This window comes from Nicotiana tomentosiformis, chromosome 2, assembly GCF_000390325.3.
Source record: "Nicotiana tomentosiformis chromosome 2, ASM39032v3, whole genome shotgun sequence".
NCBI lineage: Eukaryota > Viridiplantae > Streptophyta > Magnoliopsida > Solanales > Solanaceae > Nicotiana > Nicotiana tomentosiformis.
The window spans coordinates 94105212-94126787 of NC_090813.1; the positions used below are offsets into that span (position 1 = coordinate 94105212).

General features: G+C 36.0%; 1 protein-coding gene across 1 annotated transcript; it reads left to right on the forward strand.

The window, feature by feature from the left end:
- Nucleotides 1-16445: 16445 nt before the first annotated feature.
- On the forward strand, nucleotides 16446-21484 carry LOC104086082 (ferredoxin-thioredoxin reductase catalytic chain, chloroplastic). The gene is made up of 6 exons (XM_009590248.4): nucleotides 16446-16726; nucleotides 17296-17408; nucleotides 19700-19749; nucleotides 19871-19942; nucleotides 20712-20772; nucleotides 21132-21484. Exons 1-6 carry the CDS (start codon nucleotides 16621-16623, stop codon nucleotides 21174-21176), a joined length of 447 nt encoding a protein of 148 aa, XP_009588543.1. The 5' UTR covers nucleotides 16446-16620; the 3' UTR covers nucleotides 21177-21484.
- Nucleotides 21485-21576: the final 92 nt, after the last annotated feature.

Consider the following 21576-nt stretch of genomic DNA (forward strand, 5'->3'; position numbering starts at 1 on the left):
ATGTGACTGAGCATTTTATCTCTGAGTTACTTCTGGTATTATTTGCTTTATGTCGTTATTAACTGTTGTGGATTAGTGGTTTTGGACCCGACCTTGGTAGAAGCTCGTCACTACTTTCAACCTAAGGCTAGGTTTGTTACTTACTCAGTACATGGGGTCGGTTGTACTGATACTACACTTCTGCACATTGCGTGTAGATGTTGGCTGTTGTTGTTGCTGTGCTCGATGGTTGCGGGATTTGAAGATGTACCTGTGTTCCTGTTGTAGCTGCCTCTTGTTCAGGGTAGCCTTAGATTTATATAAGCTCTGTTTATGTACTATTCAAACATACTATGTATTTATTTCATTTTCGCTTTGTATACTCTATTCTTAGAAGCTCATGATTTGTACTACTAATTCTTGGGGATTGTATACGATCAGGATCTTTATTCACTTAAATTGTTTTAATAATTATTATTGAAATTTGGTTAGTTAGAAATTGGCTTACCTAATGGGATGGGTTAGGTGCCATCACGACTAGTTGAATTTTGGGTCGTGACAGATATTGTTAGACAGATTGTAGTAGATGCTCATGACTAGTGACACCCCGATGTCGGGCTTTTCCTTCCGCACTTTTATTTTAATTTGAACTCCTTTACGAAGGTTTTTATGTTAAATAATATTAAAATTATCTTTGAAATGAAAACATCGGTTTGTTTTGAAAATGAGTCGACTTGCCTAGTTCCACGATAGGCGCCATCACGACAGGGGTTAGTTTGGGTCGTGACAGAAGGCATTATTAAAGAAATTGATCCTACAACTATGGCCACAACTTTTGCACCGTTTCCAACTTGTAGATTAATTTCTCTATTCTTTAGTCTCCTTCTTATCTTGAACCCTTGAAATATATTGCATATGTTATGACCACTGCCAGTATCTAATACCCACAGTGAAGAATTAGTAGTAGCTAAAGAAACCTTGAAAACATTTTTCATTAATGTCTCACTTTGTTTCTTGTCCTTTAGAGTTGCAAGATACTCCTTGCAGTTTCTCTTCCAATGCCCTTTCTTCTTACAATGAAAATATCCGGCATCATATACTGACTGCAAGATCAAATCTTCAGAAATCTCTTTTCCAAGCTTGTAGCCCAACTTCTCATATTCTTCGGTAAGAACAATCACATGATTGACAAGGGATCCAACTAGAGAGTTTTCAATGTCCAACTGTGTATCAATCATCTTCTTAACATATTCAATGATTGCAATTGGATCCATATTCTGATATTTCCTCTGGAGTTCAGAACTCATAGAAGTGAGAATGATGCGTTTAATAGCAAGGCATTCTTCCAAGTATTTTTGATAAACCTTGGTGCCTTGAACATCAATCTCTAGTGGGGTTATCTTTGCAGGATTATCGATCACATCAATGAGCTTTTCATGCATGAGAACAATTCTCAAATTTCTATACCAGTCATCAAAGTTTGGTCCTATCAACTTGTTGGTCTCATGTATTTCACGCAGTGATATAACAGACATATTGAGAAATCTAAAATATGAAAAAGAAAAGGTAATAATATATATATATATATATATATATCATAAAGACATGGATTTTTATCTAAATGATATTTTCACTAATTATTTTAAACTATTTACCCTCATTATAGTTTAAGAAATCCCTATTTCTGTTAGTGGAGTAAAGGAATCCTTCAAAAATATGTATGAGCCCCTTGGATGTCAAGTCGTTTCTCACGTATATTTTTAAAGGTAGGTACTTTTACCAATTGTATCACCATACAATATCCTTAAATAGCTCTATGTCAAATAGTCCCCTGGTAGTCAGGTCGATCCTATTGGCATAGTTGAGTTCAACCACCATAAAAGAAAAGAACTTATTAAATTTTATACTCCACCGGGTAGTCCAGGCGTCTAGTGTAAAATTAAATAATTCTTCCAATCCATATATCTAATGCAATAAATAATTTTAACATATTCTCGAACTATAAGTCTCCTAGTTGGCAGGCCGCTCCTTATAAAAAAGAAATAAATAAAATTATTTATTTTGATGGATAGCTTTACAATAAAATATCTTATATTTTATTATTTAAGAACTCAAATTTTAGTAAGAGGGAATTGTTACTAAAATAATTTTTAATAACATAAAGATCAAATCTTTTATAGAATGTGAATTTAGTTCAAGTTGTCTACATGCTTAGTCCTAAATTAATTTACATCACATGTAATAAATAATTCAAAATTATGTAATGAACAAGCACGTGACATAAAAACGAAATTCAACATCTTCTAACATGTTTATCTTATATGTCACATAAAATAATTTATGCTAGAACATTATTATTAATTTATATCTCATAAACTAAAAATAATTTAAATAATTGTATAATCTAATAACCTATTATAGATTACCGTCATATTTTGTACGAAATTTCAAATTCAAGTTACGAACTATCTCAATAGTTTAACTTATATGAATACATATTTTATTCATAATAAAATAATATCAATCCATATGTATTCAAACAATTTGACTATTGCACAAGACACATGTATTATGGTTTGAACTCTTCAAATATAATCTGAAAATATTTCGTAAATAAATTTTAGACACAATAAACTACGGCTTTGATACCACTGAAAGATTGCATAGAGGTGTTCATAACACACAGTTGGAGACAATAACAATCCTAGGCAGATCTTTTCGTGTTTAAAAATTATTTTGCATGTCAAAGATCGGATCTAAGACGTACCTGGTGAAGAGAGTCTCGTTTTAAATTTATTCGATAGTGCGAAGACGCTATGCGTATCCACACCGAGACTGATCCTTGCTATCAACTCTTTAATCAATGAAATCCCGCGAACAAATTGAATGAAAATATTGTGTTAAAATTTTTTTCAAAAATCTCAACTCAAAGGTAGAAGAACATGAAATAATTTTCTTGTACTAGTATTTTCTATCTTGGCTTTGTATTGCACTATTACTTTCTCAAAATAATTTTCTTCACAAGAATAACTCTCTTGGTTTTTACATGACTTTACAATATGTGTAAGATCTATATCACCCTAATTCTTAATTAGGACTCACACATATATATACATAATTTTCATTGGAAAATACAAATCACATGCTTTATGGTAAATATTAAAAAAAATATGTAACTAATTTATGGAATTCTATTCTAAATTGAATTCTACAACTTAGTCATATTTTTAAAAATAAAAACATGTAACTCATTTATTGAATTCAATTCTAAATTGAATTCTACAAATTAGTCAATATTTTAAAATAAAAACATGTAACTCATTTATGGAATTCAATTCTAAATTGAATTCTACAACTTAGTCATACTTTTAAAATAAAAACATGTAACTCATTTATGGAATTCAATTCTAAATTTAATTCTACAAATTAGTCAACATTTTAAAATGAAAACATGTAACTCATTTATGGAATTCAATTCTAAATTGAATTCTACAAATATTAATTATAATTACCAAGTGCATATGTCACGACCCAAAATCCCACCACAGAAGTCGTGATGACACCTAGTCTCTAAGACTAGGTAAGCCGATTTCCATTGTATTTTTTGAAGCCTTTTTTTTTTGAATTAAATAAATAATCAAAACTAACAGCGGAAATAATTACAATATACAACCTCCCTAGACTGGTAGTACTGAGTCACGAACTCTAATTGAAGACATAGAATGATCACGAGAACCGAATATACAATACTATTTGATTACAAATTAACAGTACAATGAAATAAAAAGACTCCAAGGGACTGCGACAACCAAGCAGCTCTACCTTGAATCCGTACGATCCCGCTTTAACTCTGCTCAAGTCCGTTATCTTCAATTGAGATTATTTCTTTTCTTCATTCTTATAAGCTTTAGAGTAAAAATCCCTAACTCTCCATTCATTTCAGATTTTCACTTCGACGCACAGTATTAGTCTCAACTGGCTATAGCAACTCATGCCTATGCACACATCAACTTTTCTGGGGTATTTCATTCTTTCCCGCTTACGATCATTCGCCCTCAAACACACAACATAACTTATCTCTTCTTTCGCACATCTCAATCCCCCAAATTTTTCTAACTCCCAAATTTTTTATTTTTTATTTTTTTTTTCAGAGTAACACCCAAACAACTCCTAACAACATATCCACAACCCAACAAAATACCACAGGGTATATATCAATAACATTAATCCCGGCATCACAAGCACTGTATTACCATAATGATATCAGGACATGAAGCACATCATATGTATGCTCATCACCACATCTCTGGTCTTAAAAGCTGTTCATAATTAATTCCAGCATCATCAATTAATCTCATATTAACCACCACCTCATTTTGAATTTTCACAATACTGACAACAGAATGTGAGGCATGAAGACCTCATGATTACTTACTCGGATTAATGAGTCACATTTAACTCCACCTGGGCACTCACCACATAGGCTAAAACTCAATATTTACAGCACGAAAATGGCTGAATATGAACAGAAAATATACAAGCATTATCAAATAAGCCTAACCGGTATGACTCCCTATTAATATTATTGCACAAATTAAATTTCACAAGGGAGAATTTTAAACTCATAAATATTTCACCACAAGGACCTCGTCCTTATATAACTTCCATCGCGGCTTGCAGCCCGGTTTAAATACTTCACATCATGTAAAAATGCGAGGATCTCGTCCTCAAATCCAAATCACAATTATGTTGCACATTGTGCCAACTGAAATTTTTAATTTCCTTTATTTCTTTCTTTCAATAAATTTCATAAATAATTTTCACAACATATAATGAACCCTCATACCAATAGAGTGTATAATTCATAAAAATTGGAATTAATTATTCCGAAACACATTAAACCCACTGTAATGAATAATAAAAATTATTTTTGGACTTATAGCCCTCAATGGTATACAGAAATAAAATAACAGACACGGACTCACATCTTTAAATCGCCCAACAGGGATAAATATATAAGTGGGTCACAAATTTATGAAGCTCACCATAAGTGAAGCATAATAGGAGGACTCACCTCATTATTCAGAACCAAATCAAATTAAGGAAAATATCCTTTTGTAATAAAAATCAGGATCGTACCTGCAATGACACCATCTGGTGTATTGGCCCCAGCCAAATCATAGTGATTATATCAGTGGGTCGGGTCTCCACTTCTTAGGCGCCCACTACCCGCCTGTCCTCCACCTCTAGCTGACTGTGCACGTGGAGTATCAACTGGAATAAAGCTTGTAGCTGGAGTGTTCTGATGAAATCCACCCCTCCCAAGTCTGGGACAATCTCTCATGATATGCCTAGTATCACCACACTCATAACAAACCATCTGAGATCGCGGTTGCTCGTACTGAGTCTGTGCCGGATAACTGGAATAACCACTGTAAGAATCTCGTGTCGGTGGTGCACTATAAATTGGAGCACCCCGAGTAATCTGATGTACGGACTGAGCTGACCGACTGCTCGAGCCTCCGCGATAATGGGTTCTAGCTGAAGAGTAAAACCCACTGAACCCTCCAGATCTTCGAGACCTTTTGGCCTCCTTAGACTCCCTTTCCTCGCCTAAAACACCGTCAATCTTCCTAGCAATCTCTACTACTAGTTGAAATGGAGTATCCATTTGCAATTCTCGAGCCATGCATATTTTAATATCATAATCGAGCCCCTCAATGAATCTGCGGACCCGCTCTCTGATTGTAGGAACCAAGATCGGTGCATGACGGGCTAACTCACTGAACCTGATAGCATATTCTGACACTGTCATAGTGCCCTGACGCAACCGTTCAAACTCTGTGTGCCACGCATCTCTGAGAGTATGGGGAACAAACTCTTTCAAGAACATTTCCGAAAATTGAGCCCAAGTTGGTGGTGTTGCATCAGATGGTCTACCTTCTTCATAGATTTGCCACCACCGATACGTTATGCCTGACAGTTGAAATATAGTAAAGGCAACTCCACTTACCTCCACAATACCCATGGTGCGGAGAATACGGTGACAATTTTCTAGAAATTCTTGGGCATCCTCTGTAGTTGTGCCACTGAAAGTAGGTGGACTATACCTCTTAAACCTTTCAAGTCTCTTTTGTTCTTCTTCTGACACCTCGGGCCTGACCTCAGGCCAAACCGGAATAACAGGTTGTACCGGTATTGCACCCGGAACCTGACCAACGTGAACCTGCTGCTCTGGAATTATGGTAGGAGTCTGATCTACTCCCCCAATTTGCGAAATATTTGGTGCAACAGAGATCAATCACGCCTGAGTTAATGTACCAAACATACTCAGGAACTGTGCTACGGTCTCCTGAAGTCTGTGGGTAACAACAAGTGCTTCTGGTACCTGTCCCCCAACTGGAGCTACTAGTGGCTCCTCAACTGCTGTTCTGACAGGTGCTCTAGTCGTAGCACGTGCCCTTTCTCGACCTCTACCTCGGCCCCGGCCTCTTGCAGCCCTAACAGTATGTGCGGATGCCTGTTCAGCTGACCCGGTAGTACGTGTCCTCACCATCTGTGAGAGAATAGAGATACAAAGGCTCAAATTCCAAATTCAACAAATTCCGCACGACAGGAATGAAAGAAATGGAAATTTCCTAACAGTTTTGTAGCCTCTCAAACATAAGTACATATGTCTCCGTACCGATCCGCAAGACTCTACTAGACACGTTCGTGACTCGTAGAACCTATGAACCTAGAGCTCTGTTACCAACTTGTCACGACCCAAAATCCCACCATAGGAGTCGTGATGGCACCTAGTCTCTAAGACTAGGTAAGTCGATTTCCATTGCATTTTTTGAAGCCATTTTTTTTTTGAATTAAATAAATAATCAAAACTAACAACGAAAATAATTACAATATACAACCTCCCAAGACTGGTAGTACTGAGTCACGAACTCTAATTGAAGACATAGAATGATCACGAGGACCGAATATACAATACTGTTTGATTACTAATTAACAGTACAATGAAATGAAAAGATTTCAAGGGACTGCGACAACCAAGCAGCTCTACCTTGAATCCTTACGATCCCGCTTTAACTCTGCTCAAGTCTGTTATCTTCAATACCTGGCTCTGCATAAAAATATGCAGAAGTGTAGAGTGAGCACACCATAGCGGTGCCCAGTAAGTATCAAGACTAACCTCAATGGAGTAGAGACGAGGTACAGTCAAGACACTCACTAGTCTAATAACCTGTGCAATATAATATACAAAATAATAGGAAACAAAAAATCATAAAGGCAGGATAAAACAACCAGTGATATGCACAACAGACAACAAGAATACCATTAATATCACTCAACAATTAATAAACACAATTACACTCAATTAAACCAAGCCCTTCAAATGAATGTCTTTCACATATTTCTTCCAAATAACTCTCTTTCAAATATAATTTTCTCAAATAATTATTTTTCAAATATAATTCTTTCAATAAATCTTTTCAAATACAATTTCCTCAAATAAATATCTTTCAAAATACAATTCTTTTATATAATACTTTCTAAGTAAAAATCCTTCCAAATAAATATTTTGAATATAATTCTTTCAATTAAGAAGTCACCATGTGACACCTCATTTCAAAATCATCAAAATACGGGTCTCAGCCCATTTTCATATTTTTCGTAAATACGGGTCTCAGCCCATTTTCATATTTCAACGGCACCTCGTGCCCATAATTAAATCATCATATCTGCCCGGCACCTCGTGTCCTCATTTCATATCACAACTGCACGGACAATTCACGTGCCAAATATCATTATCATTTCATCACAGCACCTCGTGCCGACATTTTATATCACAACTGCACGGACAATTCACGTGCCAATATCCCCATTTCATATCACAATTCACGGCACCTCGTGCCCACATTTTATTTTATAAACCGCCTAACAATAGCCACATGCTCCCAATTTCAACATAAATCAGATTATTATCAATTTACTAACAACAAGACAAGTTGCACAAGGTATAAAAATAAACACAAGAAAATCACAACATCACATGAAAATTGTCAACACCACAACCCCACATCATCACATATCGTCCCTGACAATAGCCACCCTTATCGCTCCTATTGCCACCAACCTTATCGCTCCTATAGCCATCCTTATCGCTCCGCCCAGACAATACCAATATCCACCCTTATCGCTCATATTGTCACCCTTATCGCTCCTATAGCCACCCTTATCGCTCCGCCCAGACAATATTCCAACAAACACAACAGTGAAATGCCACCCTTATAACCACATAATATCAACGGTGAAATACCACCCTTATCTCACACAACACAATAATTTACACGGAAAATTATCACAGCAACATAATAAAATCAATTCATATCATAATTTGCCCAATGGCCATAACCAAATTCCAAAGATATGACAAAATCAATTAATTTCATAACAAATAGCCTAAGGCTCCACACAATGTATATAACACCCAAAAATAATCAATGGAGATAGAAATTACTCAACATAAAGCAAAGTCTTCATTAAATTCAAATTTTCAATAATTATATAAATACCTCTTCTTAAGCTCATTTAATTAATTATTTGCACAGAAAAATTCATATTGAAATTAATTTCCAAGAAATATTAAACCAACAATACTCACGAAATTTCATAAATATTTCAAGTAACAATCACATCAAATTATCATATAAAACAAATTCAACAATAAGGATTTAGGCATGGCAAACAGATGATTTAATAATTTTCCACAATTTCCCAATTTACTACACAAAAATGCCTAAGACTTTAATTCAATGAATTTTTTTGCACGTATAATCCCGAGTACGTACTCGTCACCTCGCGTATACGGCTTTTCACATTTTACAAATGTCACATAAGACTCAATGCCTAAGGGGTAATTCCCCCACTCGAGGTTAAGCAAGACACTTACCTTTTTGAAGTTAGGCCGATATTCCGAAATAGCCTTCTTGCTTGAATTGACCTCCGGACAGCTCAAATCTATCTAAATTAATTGTATAACTTCATTAAAATTCATTGGAAACAATTCCGGATAATAATGCGTCGACATAAAATTTTATTCCAAAGAGTCAATAAAAGTCAACGCGGGGCCCGCCCCTCGGAACCCGACAAATTTTTTATGAAATCCGAACACCCATTCCGATACGAATTCAACCATACCAATTTTATCAAATTCCAATTAAAACTGGACCTCCAAATCTTAATTTTTTGTTTTCAAATCCCTAAGTTCAAACCCCCGATTTACACCTCAAAAACATGTAATCTAATCGGATTATTCGATGATAATTCAATATTATAGAGTAGAAATAATCACAAGGGACTTACCTCAATTTTTTCCGTGAAAACCTTGCCCAAATATTGCCCAACCCGAGCTTGAAATGCCCAAAAATGAAAAAAGCTCGGAACCCCTCTGTTTTTGTATTGCCCAGGGGTTTTCGCATCCGCGGTAATTTCTTCGCACTTGCGGTAAATTTTTCGCACCCGCGGCCTTCGCATCAGCGACAAATTTTTTGCACTTGCGGCCTTCGCATCAGCGACAAATTTTTTGCACTCGCGGCCTTCGCATCCGCGGCCAATATTTCGCACCCGCAGTGCCTGGCCAGCCCATGAATATTTCCGCTTCCGTGACTCATTTCTCGCATCTGCGAACTTGCACCTGCGGCCCTTTTTCGCGCAGGTGCGATCACACCAGCAGCCCAGCTGCTTCAGCTCCTCCAAATCCAAATTCGATCCGTTAAGCATCCGAAACTCACCCGAGGCCCCCGGGACCCCGTCCGAACATACCAACAAGTTTCATAACATAAAACGGACCTACTCGAGGCCTAAAAGCATATCAAACAACATTAAAACGACGAATCGCACCTCAAATCAAAATCGATGAACTTTGAACTTTCAAATTCTATATCTTGTGCCGAAACATATCAAATCAATCCGGAATGACTTCAAATTTTGCACACAAGTCATAAATGACATAACGAAGCTATTCAAATTTTCATAATAATATTTCAACCCCGATATCAAAAAGTCAACCCCCCGGTCAAACTTCCCAAAAATTCAACTTTCGCCATTTCAAGCTTAATTCCACTACACACCTCCAAATAATTTTTTCGACATGCTCCTAAGTCCAAAATCACCATACGGAGGTATTGACATCATCAAAATTTTATTCCGGAGTCGTTTTCTCAAAAGTTAACTCTCCGGTCAACTCTTTCCATTTAAGCTTCAAATTAAGGATTGTTCGTTTAATTAAATTCCAAATCTTTAGTAAATCAAACTCGACCACACCCGCAGGTCATAATACATATTGCGAAGCTGCTCGAGATCTTAAGTCATTGAACGGGGCATAAATTCTTAAAATGACAAGTCGGGTCGTTACAGCATACATATATATATATATATATATATATATATATATATATGAGCCAAGATATGTAATTTAATATTTTTTATTTAAAATAGAAAACTTCAACTTGTCCAAAATATTAATTATATCCTCTGTGCTAGCAAAGAATATAATAATATTTCATTTGGACTAATAAGATTATCAAGTAATCAATGAAAATGCTTATTTCTTATTTCTTTACCCACTGCTTCCTTTACTTTTGGTTCTTTTTTTTTTTATACATGTTTTAAAATATTTTTGCTTCCTTTATCCTCTGGTTCCAAATATTATTGAGCCAAAAGCAATACGCGTTTTTTATGTATAAATATGGTCAATTTGCCTATCTATTATGACGAAAACAATATGATTCCTTACTCAAATCATATATGAAGATAATGATTCCTTACTCAAAGAAGAATAGCTAGAATAAATAACGATTCCTTACTCAAGGAAGAATAGCTAGAATATAAAAAAAATGAAACATGCTTCAAAGAAATTAATTACTCAAATCATGAACTCGAACAGTGCCATGTAGATCCTTGGATGCATTTTTGTCCGTTTTAGCAATACCAAAAGAGAAATGAATCCTTCTCACACATATTCCATATTAAAAGTGAGAAACTAAAAGCAAATACTAATATTTGTTTGTGCTGGTGATCAATAAAAAATTTATTTTCACCAAAAAAAATGAACTAAACAAAAATAATTTAGGAATGCAGATTAATACAAAATTAATGTACAAGATGCAGATTATTTCTTTGGAATATTTTGCATGAAACATGATCGAAATGCTAAAGAAGTAATAAAATTCGAACTTCATAGATAATGAAGAAAGTAAACATGAAATAATCATACCCAACTTCATACAATACTTGATATTCAAAATGAAAAACAAAGTCTTCATCTCTTGCACACCAAAGAAAAATAGCAAACACTTTTCTAACATAAGATACAATAAGAACTAAAATTGACATAATTAGTTTGCAACATTTTCTGACAACTTTAACTCAATAAATATGCCCGCTAACATAGCAGATGAAATAGCACTTGCTGCACTTTCATTTGTTACCACTTCTTCACTTTCTTCAACGGCCGAGCTTGAAGATGACTCTTCCCGTGAACAACTTATTTTTTGAAATTTATTGAAGGCTTCTAAGGCTTCATCATAACATTGGAAAGCTTGAAAGTAGCTACCCTCGACTCCAACAAGCATATTAACATACTCAGACCAACATTTGTATATTCCCGGCTTCTTACCACAAAATACAACAAAAATCATAGATTTGAGATTTTATTTACTTTCAACTGATTTTTCAAATTCATTGAACGCCGATATGGCCGCATCGTGAGACTTGAAAGATTGGAAGATGCTACGCTTAATGTCACGACCCGAAATTCTCACATTCGGACCGTGATGACGCCTAACATTTTACTTGTTAGGCAAGCCAACGTTAGAATAATATTAACTAATTTTTAAATAATCTTTAAATTATTAATAATCAAGAAATAAATACGGAAGCAAAGTTTGAAATATAGTGAATAATCCATAAAAACAATAGTGTCTAAATACCATCCCAGAATTGGTGTCACAAATGCACGAGCTTCTAGAATAAATACAAATAAAGGTCTGAATAAAATAAAGTTGTCTGGAAACAAATATACGGCTAAAGTAAAGTAGACGGGGACTTCAGAACTGCGGACGCCATGCAGTTATACCTCAAGTCTCCTCTGGTAGCTATAATCCGAGCAAGTCTATGGCACGCCGCTGGGACCAACTCCAAAATCTGCACAAGAAGTGCAGAGTATAGTATCAGTACAACCGACCCCATATACTGGTAAGTGCTGAGCCTAACCTCGACGAAGTAGTGACGAGGCTAAAGCGGGTCACTTACATTACCTGTACACAATATTAGTAACAACAACAATAGTAGAAATAAATTAGGTAACTCATTTATAATAATTGAAGCCAACTCAACAATCATAACCAATTATCATTTCTATCAATTCTGTTGCAGCGTGCAACCCGCTCTCACAATATATTTACATTCAATTCTGTTGTAGCGTGCAACCCGCTCTCACAATATATTCACGTTCAATTCTGTTGCAGCGTGCAACCCGCTCTCACAATATATTCGCATTCAGTTCTGTTGCGGCGTGCAACCCGCTCATCCAATATATTCATTTTAATCAAGTCTGTTGCGGCGTGCAACCCGATCCTCCAATATATATATATATATATATATATATATATATATGTATGTATGTATGTATGTATGTATGTCGACTTTTAAATAAGTCTGTTGCGGCGTGTAACCCGATCCCCCAATATAGACTTTTAATAAGTCTGTTGCGGTGTGCAACCCGATCCTCCAATATGGACTTTTAATACGTCTGTTGCGGCGTACAACCCGATCCTTCAATATATTCATTATAATCAATCTTGTTGCGGCGTGCAACCCGCTCCTCCAACATATTCATTTACCAATTCTTATAGAGGAATTTCCCCAATTAATGCAATAATTAATATAAAATTATAAGATAACAAACATACACTAATTATGATTTAATTACGAACAAACAAAGAAAATTAGCAAATTATTATAGAAATCAGAGAGAAAATATACAGTTTAATATTTAATATGCTAAATGTCAAATAACAATTAAGGCACATAATTCAAATAGCATGTAACAATTAATGCAGGAATTCAAGAAACTAATATTTGACAAGTAAAAGGAGAGAAACAAATATTATAACAATTAATTCATAATTTAAAATAATTTATGATTTTTCAAGTAAATACGCAAACAATTAATTTGACAACGTATAAACACTCGTCACCTCGCCTATACGTCATTCATATGCATTTCACATAACAAATAATTTAAGGGTTCTATTCCCTCAAGTCAAGGTTAACCACGACACTTACCTCGCTTTGCAAATTCCAATCAACTACTCAACCATAGCTTTTCCTTTTAAATTTGTCTCCGAAAGCTTCAAATCTATTCACAAACAATTCAATATACTCAATACGAATCATAGGAATTAATTCCATATGAATTTATAAATTTTTCGGATAAAAATCCGAAATTTATTTAAATATTCGACAGTAGAACCCACGTCTCAAATCTCGGAAAAACTTATGAAATCTGAATACCCATTTCAAGACGAGTCCAACCATACAATCATTATCCAATTCCGATATCAAATGGACCTTCAAATCTAAATTTTTTATTTTTGGAAAGTTTTACAAAAATTCTAATTTCTTCCGTCTAAATTCGAAATAAATAATGAATATAGACTTAGATTTATGAAATACAATCACTATATGATAAAGAACACTTTCCCAGTTCGAAATCGTGAAAAACTCCTTAGAAATCGCCCCTAAGCCGAGTTATAATTGAGGGTTTGTGAAAAATGGGAAAAATCCCGTTTTGGTTCTGTTTTAAGTCACAGGTGTCAGGCCTTCTTCGCGTTCGCGAAGGGCCTGTCGCGTTCGCGATGAATAGCAGCCCATGACTTTCGCGTTCGCAAAGCCCTTTTCCCACCTGGCCTTTGCGTTCGCATGCCAGTGCCTGCGTTCGCGTAGAAGGACAACTGACCCCTCCCCCAGGCCTCTAAAGCTTCGCGTTCGCGTTGAGCTGGTCACGTTTGCGAAGGGTAAAGTCCCCATAGCTTCGCGTTCGCGACCCAATCTTCGCGTTCACGAAGAAGGAATATTCAGCCAGTCCATTTTGCTCTTCGCGTTCGCGAGAGTACATTCGCGAACACGATGAAGGAAATACCAGAAGCCTGAAGTTGCAGGAAAACCAGATTTTCTAAGTTCAAAATCATCCCGTATCCTATCCAAAACTCACCCCGAGCCCTCGTGGCTCCAAACCAAACATGCACACAAGTCTTAAAATATCATACGAACTTGCTCGCGCAATCAAATCTCTAAAATAACACCTAGAACTATGAATCGGACACCAATTCAAAGGAAATTTTCAAGAAAACTTTAAATCTTATATTTTTACAACCGGACGTTCGAATCACGTCAAATCAACTCCGATTCTCACCAAATTCGGCAGACAAGTCATAAATATTATAGTAGACCTATACCGGGCTCCGGAACTAAAATACAGACCCGAGGTCAATAAATCCAACTTCACTAATTTCTTAAAAATTATTAAGCTTTCAAACTTTAATTTTTCATCAAAATTCCATATCTCGGGTTAGGGGCCTCGGAATTCGATTTCGGGCAAACGTTCAAATCCCAAATCACGATACGGACCTACCGAAATTGTCAAAATACTGATCCGGGTCCGTTTGCTCAAAATGTTGACCAAAGTCAACTCAGTTGAGTTTTAAAACTCTATTTCATATTTTAATCTATTTTTCACATAAAAACTTTCCGAAAAATCATACGGACTGCGCACGCAAGTCGAGAAATTATACATGGTGCTTTTCGAGGTCTTAGAACACAGAATTACTTATTAGATTTAAAGATGACATTTTGGGTCATCGCACTTAACCCCGATAACCATAGGAGAACATTCACTCCCTGAGTAGTATATTCCTGGCCTTTTACCAGAAAATACAACATATACTTTTGAAGCACTATTCTTCTTCGAATGCACCATTATTGATTCCTTAATCTATTAACTCACACTTAGAAGAACATAGGAGTTTAAATGAAGGTTTGTTTAAGTATGTTTTCGGCCATCTAGGGTTTGTTTAAGTAGGGTTTCATCCATCTAGGTTTGTTTAAATAGTAGAGCTTTGAAGACCTTATTATACTAAAAATATACGAAATACACAATCAAATACATGTATATAGATGAATAATTTTGAAATATATATGTGTATACTACAAAAAAGGATGAAAATACGTTTTTAAAAAAAAAGGTTTGTGGGAAATAGGGTTTGCAACCTTTGAGATCTTCCATGTATTGGGAAGACAACTATTAAATGGGCGGGAAAGAAATATTCAAACCTAACTAAAAGGGCATTATCGGTATAAAGATTCGCCGAAAACCCTACTTTGGGCATAAATTTACCTTAATGACCCCATTTGGGTTAATGTGGCCAAAAGGATTTTCCCAATATTAATTAGGTTATGATGAAAGAAAGAATTAGATTATTCCCACTCCCATGTTAATAGTAAATGAATTTATTAGGCAGACACTATTAATGGTAAATGAATTTATTAGGAGTACTAAATTTTATTACTTAATTGGTGATTAATGATTTTATATCTGTTTCTATAAATGTTCTTGTTAATAAACATTGTATTGGGTATGGCGTACTAAATTCCTAAGAGCAAAAGTCATCTCACGCTATTTTTAATACGAAAATGGTTAATTATCAAATGCCTATTTTTCAATTACAATGCAAAAAGGTGACCAGCCTGCACAAACTTTACAGCTTTTTGGGCAATCGGAATTGACAAGCCCAGTAGCAGGAAATTACATCCAATAACTTTGAAAAGGATGATCTTAATTTTTCGACCCCGTTTGCCCAATGGGCAAACCTTTAAGGTTAAAAGTCAAAAGTGTTGCCCATGAAGCAAGCGAGAGGCAACACTTATTAAACTCGAAGTTCTTTCACTGGGCAAACGGGGTCAAAAAGTCAAGATCAACCACTTTCAAGGCCATTCTTGCAAATTACCCACTCCTAGTAAGGGGCAAGTGCACATATAGCTATTCTCAGAGATGCTATTTAGAGATTAACCAGTATTTATTTTATCCTGAAATTTTAAACTAAAAATCTTAACTTGAGAATAACTCAAGATATTTTTGTCTTGAAAAATTAAAATTCAGGACGCAGACGCACTAGCTAATTTCTAAATAGCAAGCCATTTAGAATGGTGTAGGCCCAAAAGAGTATGGACCAAGTCCAAAAGCCCATCCAGAGAAAAAAAGTCCAAAAGCCCAGGGGAAGTTGCCGTAGCGTAGTAAGGAACGGAAGCGGGTGAACCGAGTGGCTCTGTAATTTTCTCCGACGATATTGCAACGAGTGGCGCTCACGAACCTTAGTACTAATTAATTAATTTTTCTTCACATACATATTAGGAGAAATAATAAAAAGGACAAAGGGATAGTATATAATTATCAATACACGCTGTACGAAAGAGATCTTTTTCCTTCCGAAGTTGTGGTGGTTCACAGAATCATACTTTGACTCAATCGAAAACTAGGACTGATAAATACATACAACACGAAGCGATTACCTGCCGGATTCCGCCATGAGAACTCTTCAAGCGTCCACCTCTTACAGCGTCGGCTTTGGGATTTCATCTTTCGCTACTCTTCCTAAGCCTTCTACTCGTCGCGACGTCGCCGTAGCTAAAAGTAATCATTTTTCAGCTTCACAGTCATTATTTCTTCTCATTTCCTTTCTGTAACACATATTGCAGTTGAAGTGCGGGTAAATGTGTGCGGGTAACACATACTTCTGAGTAAGTTTGTTTTTGTTAGGATCGGAACCCGGGTAGTTAGTGGCGGTGCCAGGAAATTCAGTCCCTTGGGCCAACATAGCTTCGCCCCTGCGGGTAGTGCGGGCGGAATTTAGCCAAGCAACAGATTTCTGATCCAATTGCTGAATTGAGCATCCTGCAATTGGATCCATGGAGGCTAATTAGATGTTCGAATTCCTCGAGCTTTTAAATTTTTGCTAAACATTTTTGGTTTCGAGTTTAGAATGTCTATACTGCTAATATAGATCTTGAGGACTCATTTAATCACGACAAATAAGCATCTTTAGATTTACTTGTGATTTCTTCCACGAAATGAAAATAACGCCTCCATTCAGCTGCATCAAAATTTGATTGTGAATTTTAAATCAACAAAATCAGTACAAGTTAATCATATTAATTTAACTGAAATGACTAATTCCATCCGCGTGTTGTTTGCATATGTAGTGGAACCATCAGAGAAATCTGTCGAAATCATGAGGAAATTCTCGGAGCAGTATGCTCGTAGGTCTGGAACATATTTCTGCATGGACAAAGGGGTGACTTCTGTGGTTATCAAGGTACTTTCGTTTCCCTTTCACATTTATTTTAATGATCATTCGATTGCTTACAGCTGCTGTAGTAATAACCTCTATTCTGCATTTCCTATATGTACTTGTATGTTTATGACTTTTGCGTGTGTTTCATTTCATGTTTTCCCATTTTTATCTCTTGGCACTTGATTATTCTTTTTTATTTCACTTGCTGAGATTATGTCTTAGGGATTGAATTTGGGACAGGTGCCTTTGTCTCCATGAAATCTGTCTCCAATAGCTGCTTAATGTTGTTTTGTTATTTCCTCTATAATTTTGTGACTGTTGCATTAGCAACTACAAAGTAGGTCAATGTCAAATTCACTATTTTAACTTTGGTATTTCTTTGTTAGCTGGTAAATTACTGTAAAACTAATATCTTGATGTCAAGAAAGTGCTACCTTGGTTTTAAAGGTTGAATAGTTGGTCACTTCTGCCTAGGTATCCTTCAGTTAATATGTTTTAGGTTGAGGTGTGTTTTTGTGTATCTTGTAGAAGCACGCTTCTATGTTGGTTGGCGAGCATATATGTGGAAATCCTTGAACCGAGGGGATATCAAAAGACATAAAATGAGGATGAGAGAGAACTGTAGTACAAAGTCTAGTTATATAATAAAGGAGAGGTATAAGAGGAGGAATAAGAACAGAGAACAATGCAAAAGAAGGGGTGGCTTGATGTATAAAATGCCAATCTTGGCTCAAAGAAGGGAATAAAAGTTGAGAAAATTTTAATAATCAAGTAAAAATATTTATCATCTCATAACCAAGATAGATGAATAGGATATATCGCTAGTTGTTTCAGAAAAGTGACAGTTAATAGATTGAGCAGTACAAGCCAACCACAAAGATCAATCAAACATGCTGTCCTTATTTTGAGGTGGGACAGGATGGAATGCAATCCTTTCTTTATGAAGAGCCACGAGGAAGTTGTAATGTTATAGCAAACCATGGAATGGCTAGTAGACAGCTATGAAACTAGAAGCCCCAATATCAACAGGACAAGGGAGTGGATAAAGAGAAGTCTTTTGATAATATGGAAGGGTGCTCTTCTAGATTGTGTTGGGGAAGTTGAGGATCATCTTGGTGTTCTTGGTTGTGTTGGGTTACATCCATCATTTACCTATTGATAATAATAGCTACCCCAACAATAAATAACAACAATGATAACAACGCAATGCCAAGAACAATAACAGTTAACAGCAACCAAGGTGAGCGGGAAGTTAAATCCAAAATCAAGAAAATGATTTAAAGCCTCAGCGACATCAAAAGTAACCTATGGAAAACATACTTCTCAATGGAAAGAAGTGAATATTATATGCAGCTGTGTAAGTATCCTATTGGATTTTTATAGAGCTTCAAAATGTAAGGGTGTTTCCAAGCATGTGATGGAACTTCCCTTAGGAGTATCTTTTATTACTTTGATAGCTAGTAGTTGTAGTATTAGTTTTATTTGATTATTTGATAGTCATAATGACTTCTCCCTTCCGGTGTGGCGGTGTTGGATGTTTTTTGTCTTACAAAGTTTTCTAAATTATGTTGCTCCACAAAGAATGGAAATATCACCTTTTCAGAAATTTGAATCGAGAAGTTATTTAAGAAGTTTGTGGGCTAAGCATGAATAAATGCGTCATATAGAGATGCCGTAAATATTAATAATATTGAGACTAAAGAATATTAGTAATTTACAGGACCCAAGTCGAGATTCATAGAATACTACGACTAACCGGAATATCCTTATTCTTGAAAAGTAATTTTTGCTACAGAGACCCGTACAATTTCCGGTCTCTATTGTTTTAAAATAATTGTTACCTTTCTAAAAGAAAAATAACAGAACCATACAACTTTAGTTCAATTTTCTCTTGGTCTTTCTAAGAAAGCTATCTTAATATATGAGAGTTAAAAAGAAAGTGTTACTTTAACAACCCCCCCCCCCCCCCCCCCCACACACACACACACAAAAAAAAAGAAATGAAGAAAGTAAAAAAAGAATGATAAGTGTCAAGGAACTCCTTAACTTTCACAACTTATTAAGGTGTTTTACTAGAAATACATGTAACAAGCATATCATGTTTGACTGATTTAGGCACATATGAAAGACATTCATTTATGTCTTTGTAAACTTAATATTAGGTTCCAATTTCCATTTAGGTGGAGCATAGGTGGTTTATAGTTTAGTACTGCTCTTGTTAGAAAACCCAGTGGTCTTTATTCCTCATTGAAACATCTGTGTTTACATCGAGGACAGGATTTAATTAATGGTATTTGTTGACATATGCTTAGGGATTGGCAGAGCACAAGGATACATTGGGTGCGCCACTCTGCCCCTGCAGGTAAATATTCGCTCCTAAGTCCTAACACATTTGTTTTGATGGTTTTCATGCTTTACTCCTTACCAGTTACTACAGTATTTGTAATTGTTATTACCATGTTGTTATCATTTTAACTTTCCAGGCATTATGATGACAAAGCTGCAGAAGCGCAGCAGGGCTTCTGGAATTGTCCATGTGTACCGATGAGAGAGAGGTAAGATGTTTTTTCTTGTATCTATAGACTTGATTGTATTCTGGTAATCATACTTCGTTTTTGCTTGCTGGGGGTAAAATGAAAAGCAGAACTTGAAGATCTCGTAAGTAAAAAATCAATATTCTGCATTCTCTGTATTCTGTAATGATATTTCCCCCCTTTTCTCCTGGAGATACTGGATGTTGGGTTTGCCTTCAACTTTTTGGTACAGATGAGGCTTCATTAGGTGTTATTTTCTTTGAGTTTCCAGACCTTGGATATCTGAATAATAAAATCTTTAGAATGCATGAGAGACTTTGGTCAACAACTACAGCTTATGGGTGCATGAATTTAGGGATAACTTGTCTGTTGCCTTTGTGTCGTTTGACATTCAATGTTTCTAGCTCAATTATGTGTGGGCAGCCCGGTGCACTAAGCTCCCGTTATGCGCGGGTACGGGGAATGACCGGACTACAAGGGTCTATTGTACGCAGCCTTACCCTGCATTTCTGCAAGAGGCTATTTCCAGTTTCCACGACTCGAACCTGTGACCTCCTGGTCACGTGACAATAACTTTACCAGTTGCGCCAAGGCTCCTCTTCAATTATGTGTGTCATCATGTATATCTCGTCATATCCATTTTAGTCTGTATTGTGTCAATCCAAGTAGCCGTGGACGTTACGGCCTAGTATTTTATCATCTATAAAATCTCGTACTAAGTTTCTGTTTTAATCAGTCTACTTTTGTTGCCTTATTGTCTTTCTTATCCTCCTTAAAACTTGCATTACAGGAAGGAGTGCCACTGCATGCTTTTTCTCACACCTGATAATGATTTTGCTGGAGAGGAACAGGTACATCAGCTTGATTTCTAATTACCTTCTTAGGTTGGGTATTTGGTCAGGTGCTCTTTTCCTTCGTTTTTTGGCTACCTTGAGAGGAGACTGGGCTATCTAGTGAGGTAGGTCACTTCTGGTCATGTGGGTTAATAAGAATGAGGGAATGATTTGATAAGAGAAAATGGGAGTCGCAATTGGCGACAGTTTTTCAATAATGGTATATGATAGCATGAGTTTGCTTACTCTATTCTTGATATATCAGACTCCGGGAGGAAGGGTTACTATTATATGCTGTTTGTGCCTCATAACTTGCTAGTGTCGCTTTTGCAATTATATCTGCTACTAAGGTGAGTTTTCTGGCTTCTGCTTCGCAGGCGATTTCTATGGAGGAGATTAAGGAAACAACAGCAAACATGTGATGCTCCGGCATATACTTTGCTTGCTATGAACATTACGTTTTTGTTGTACATGTATATTTGAGTAGTAGATGAAGAGCAACGATCAAAATTCTGATGTGACATGTTGCTGAAATCCCAGCCAGTATATTGTGTGGTGTCAAACGAGCTTGGGTGGGTGATTAGAAGTGCGATGTATTCTAACCGTCCTCTAATGCGTCAAGATTGTATGAGTCGTATGGGGTATTTTGGGTGGCCTCAGCTAAAGCAAATCTTGATTTTGGATCGAAACTGGCTTTTATAATTTCCAAATGATGCTTTCTGTAGTTCAATCTCTGGTGCATGATGCGTTAAATTTAAAATTAAAATACATCATTCACTTTCTCAACGTAAGCCCGTTTATATTCAACGTCAATTATGTATC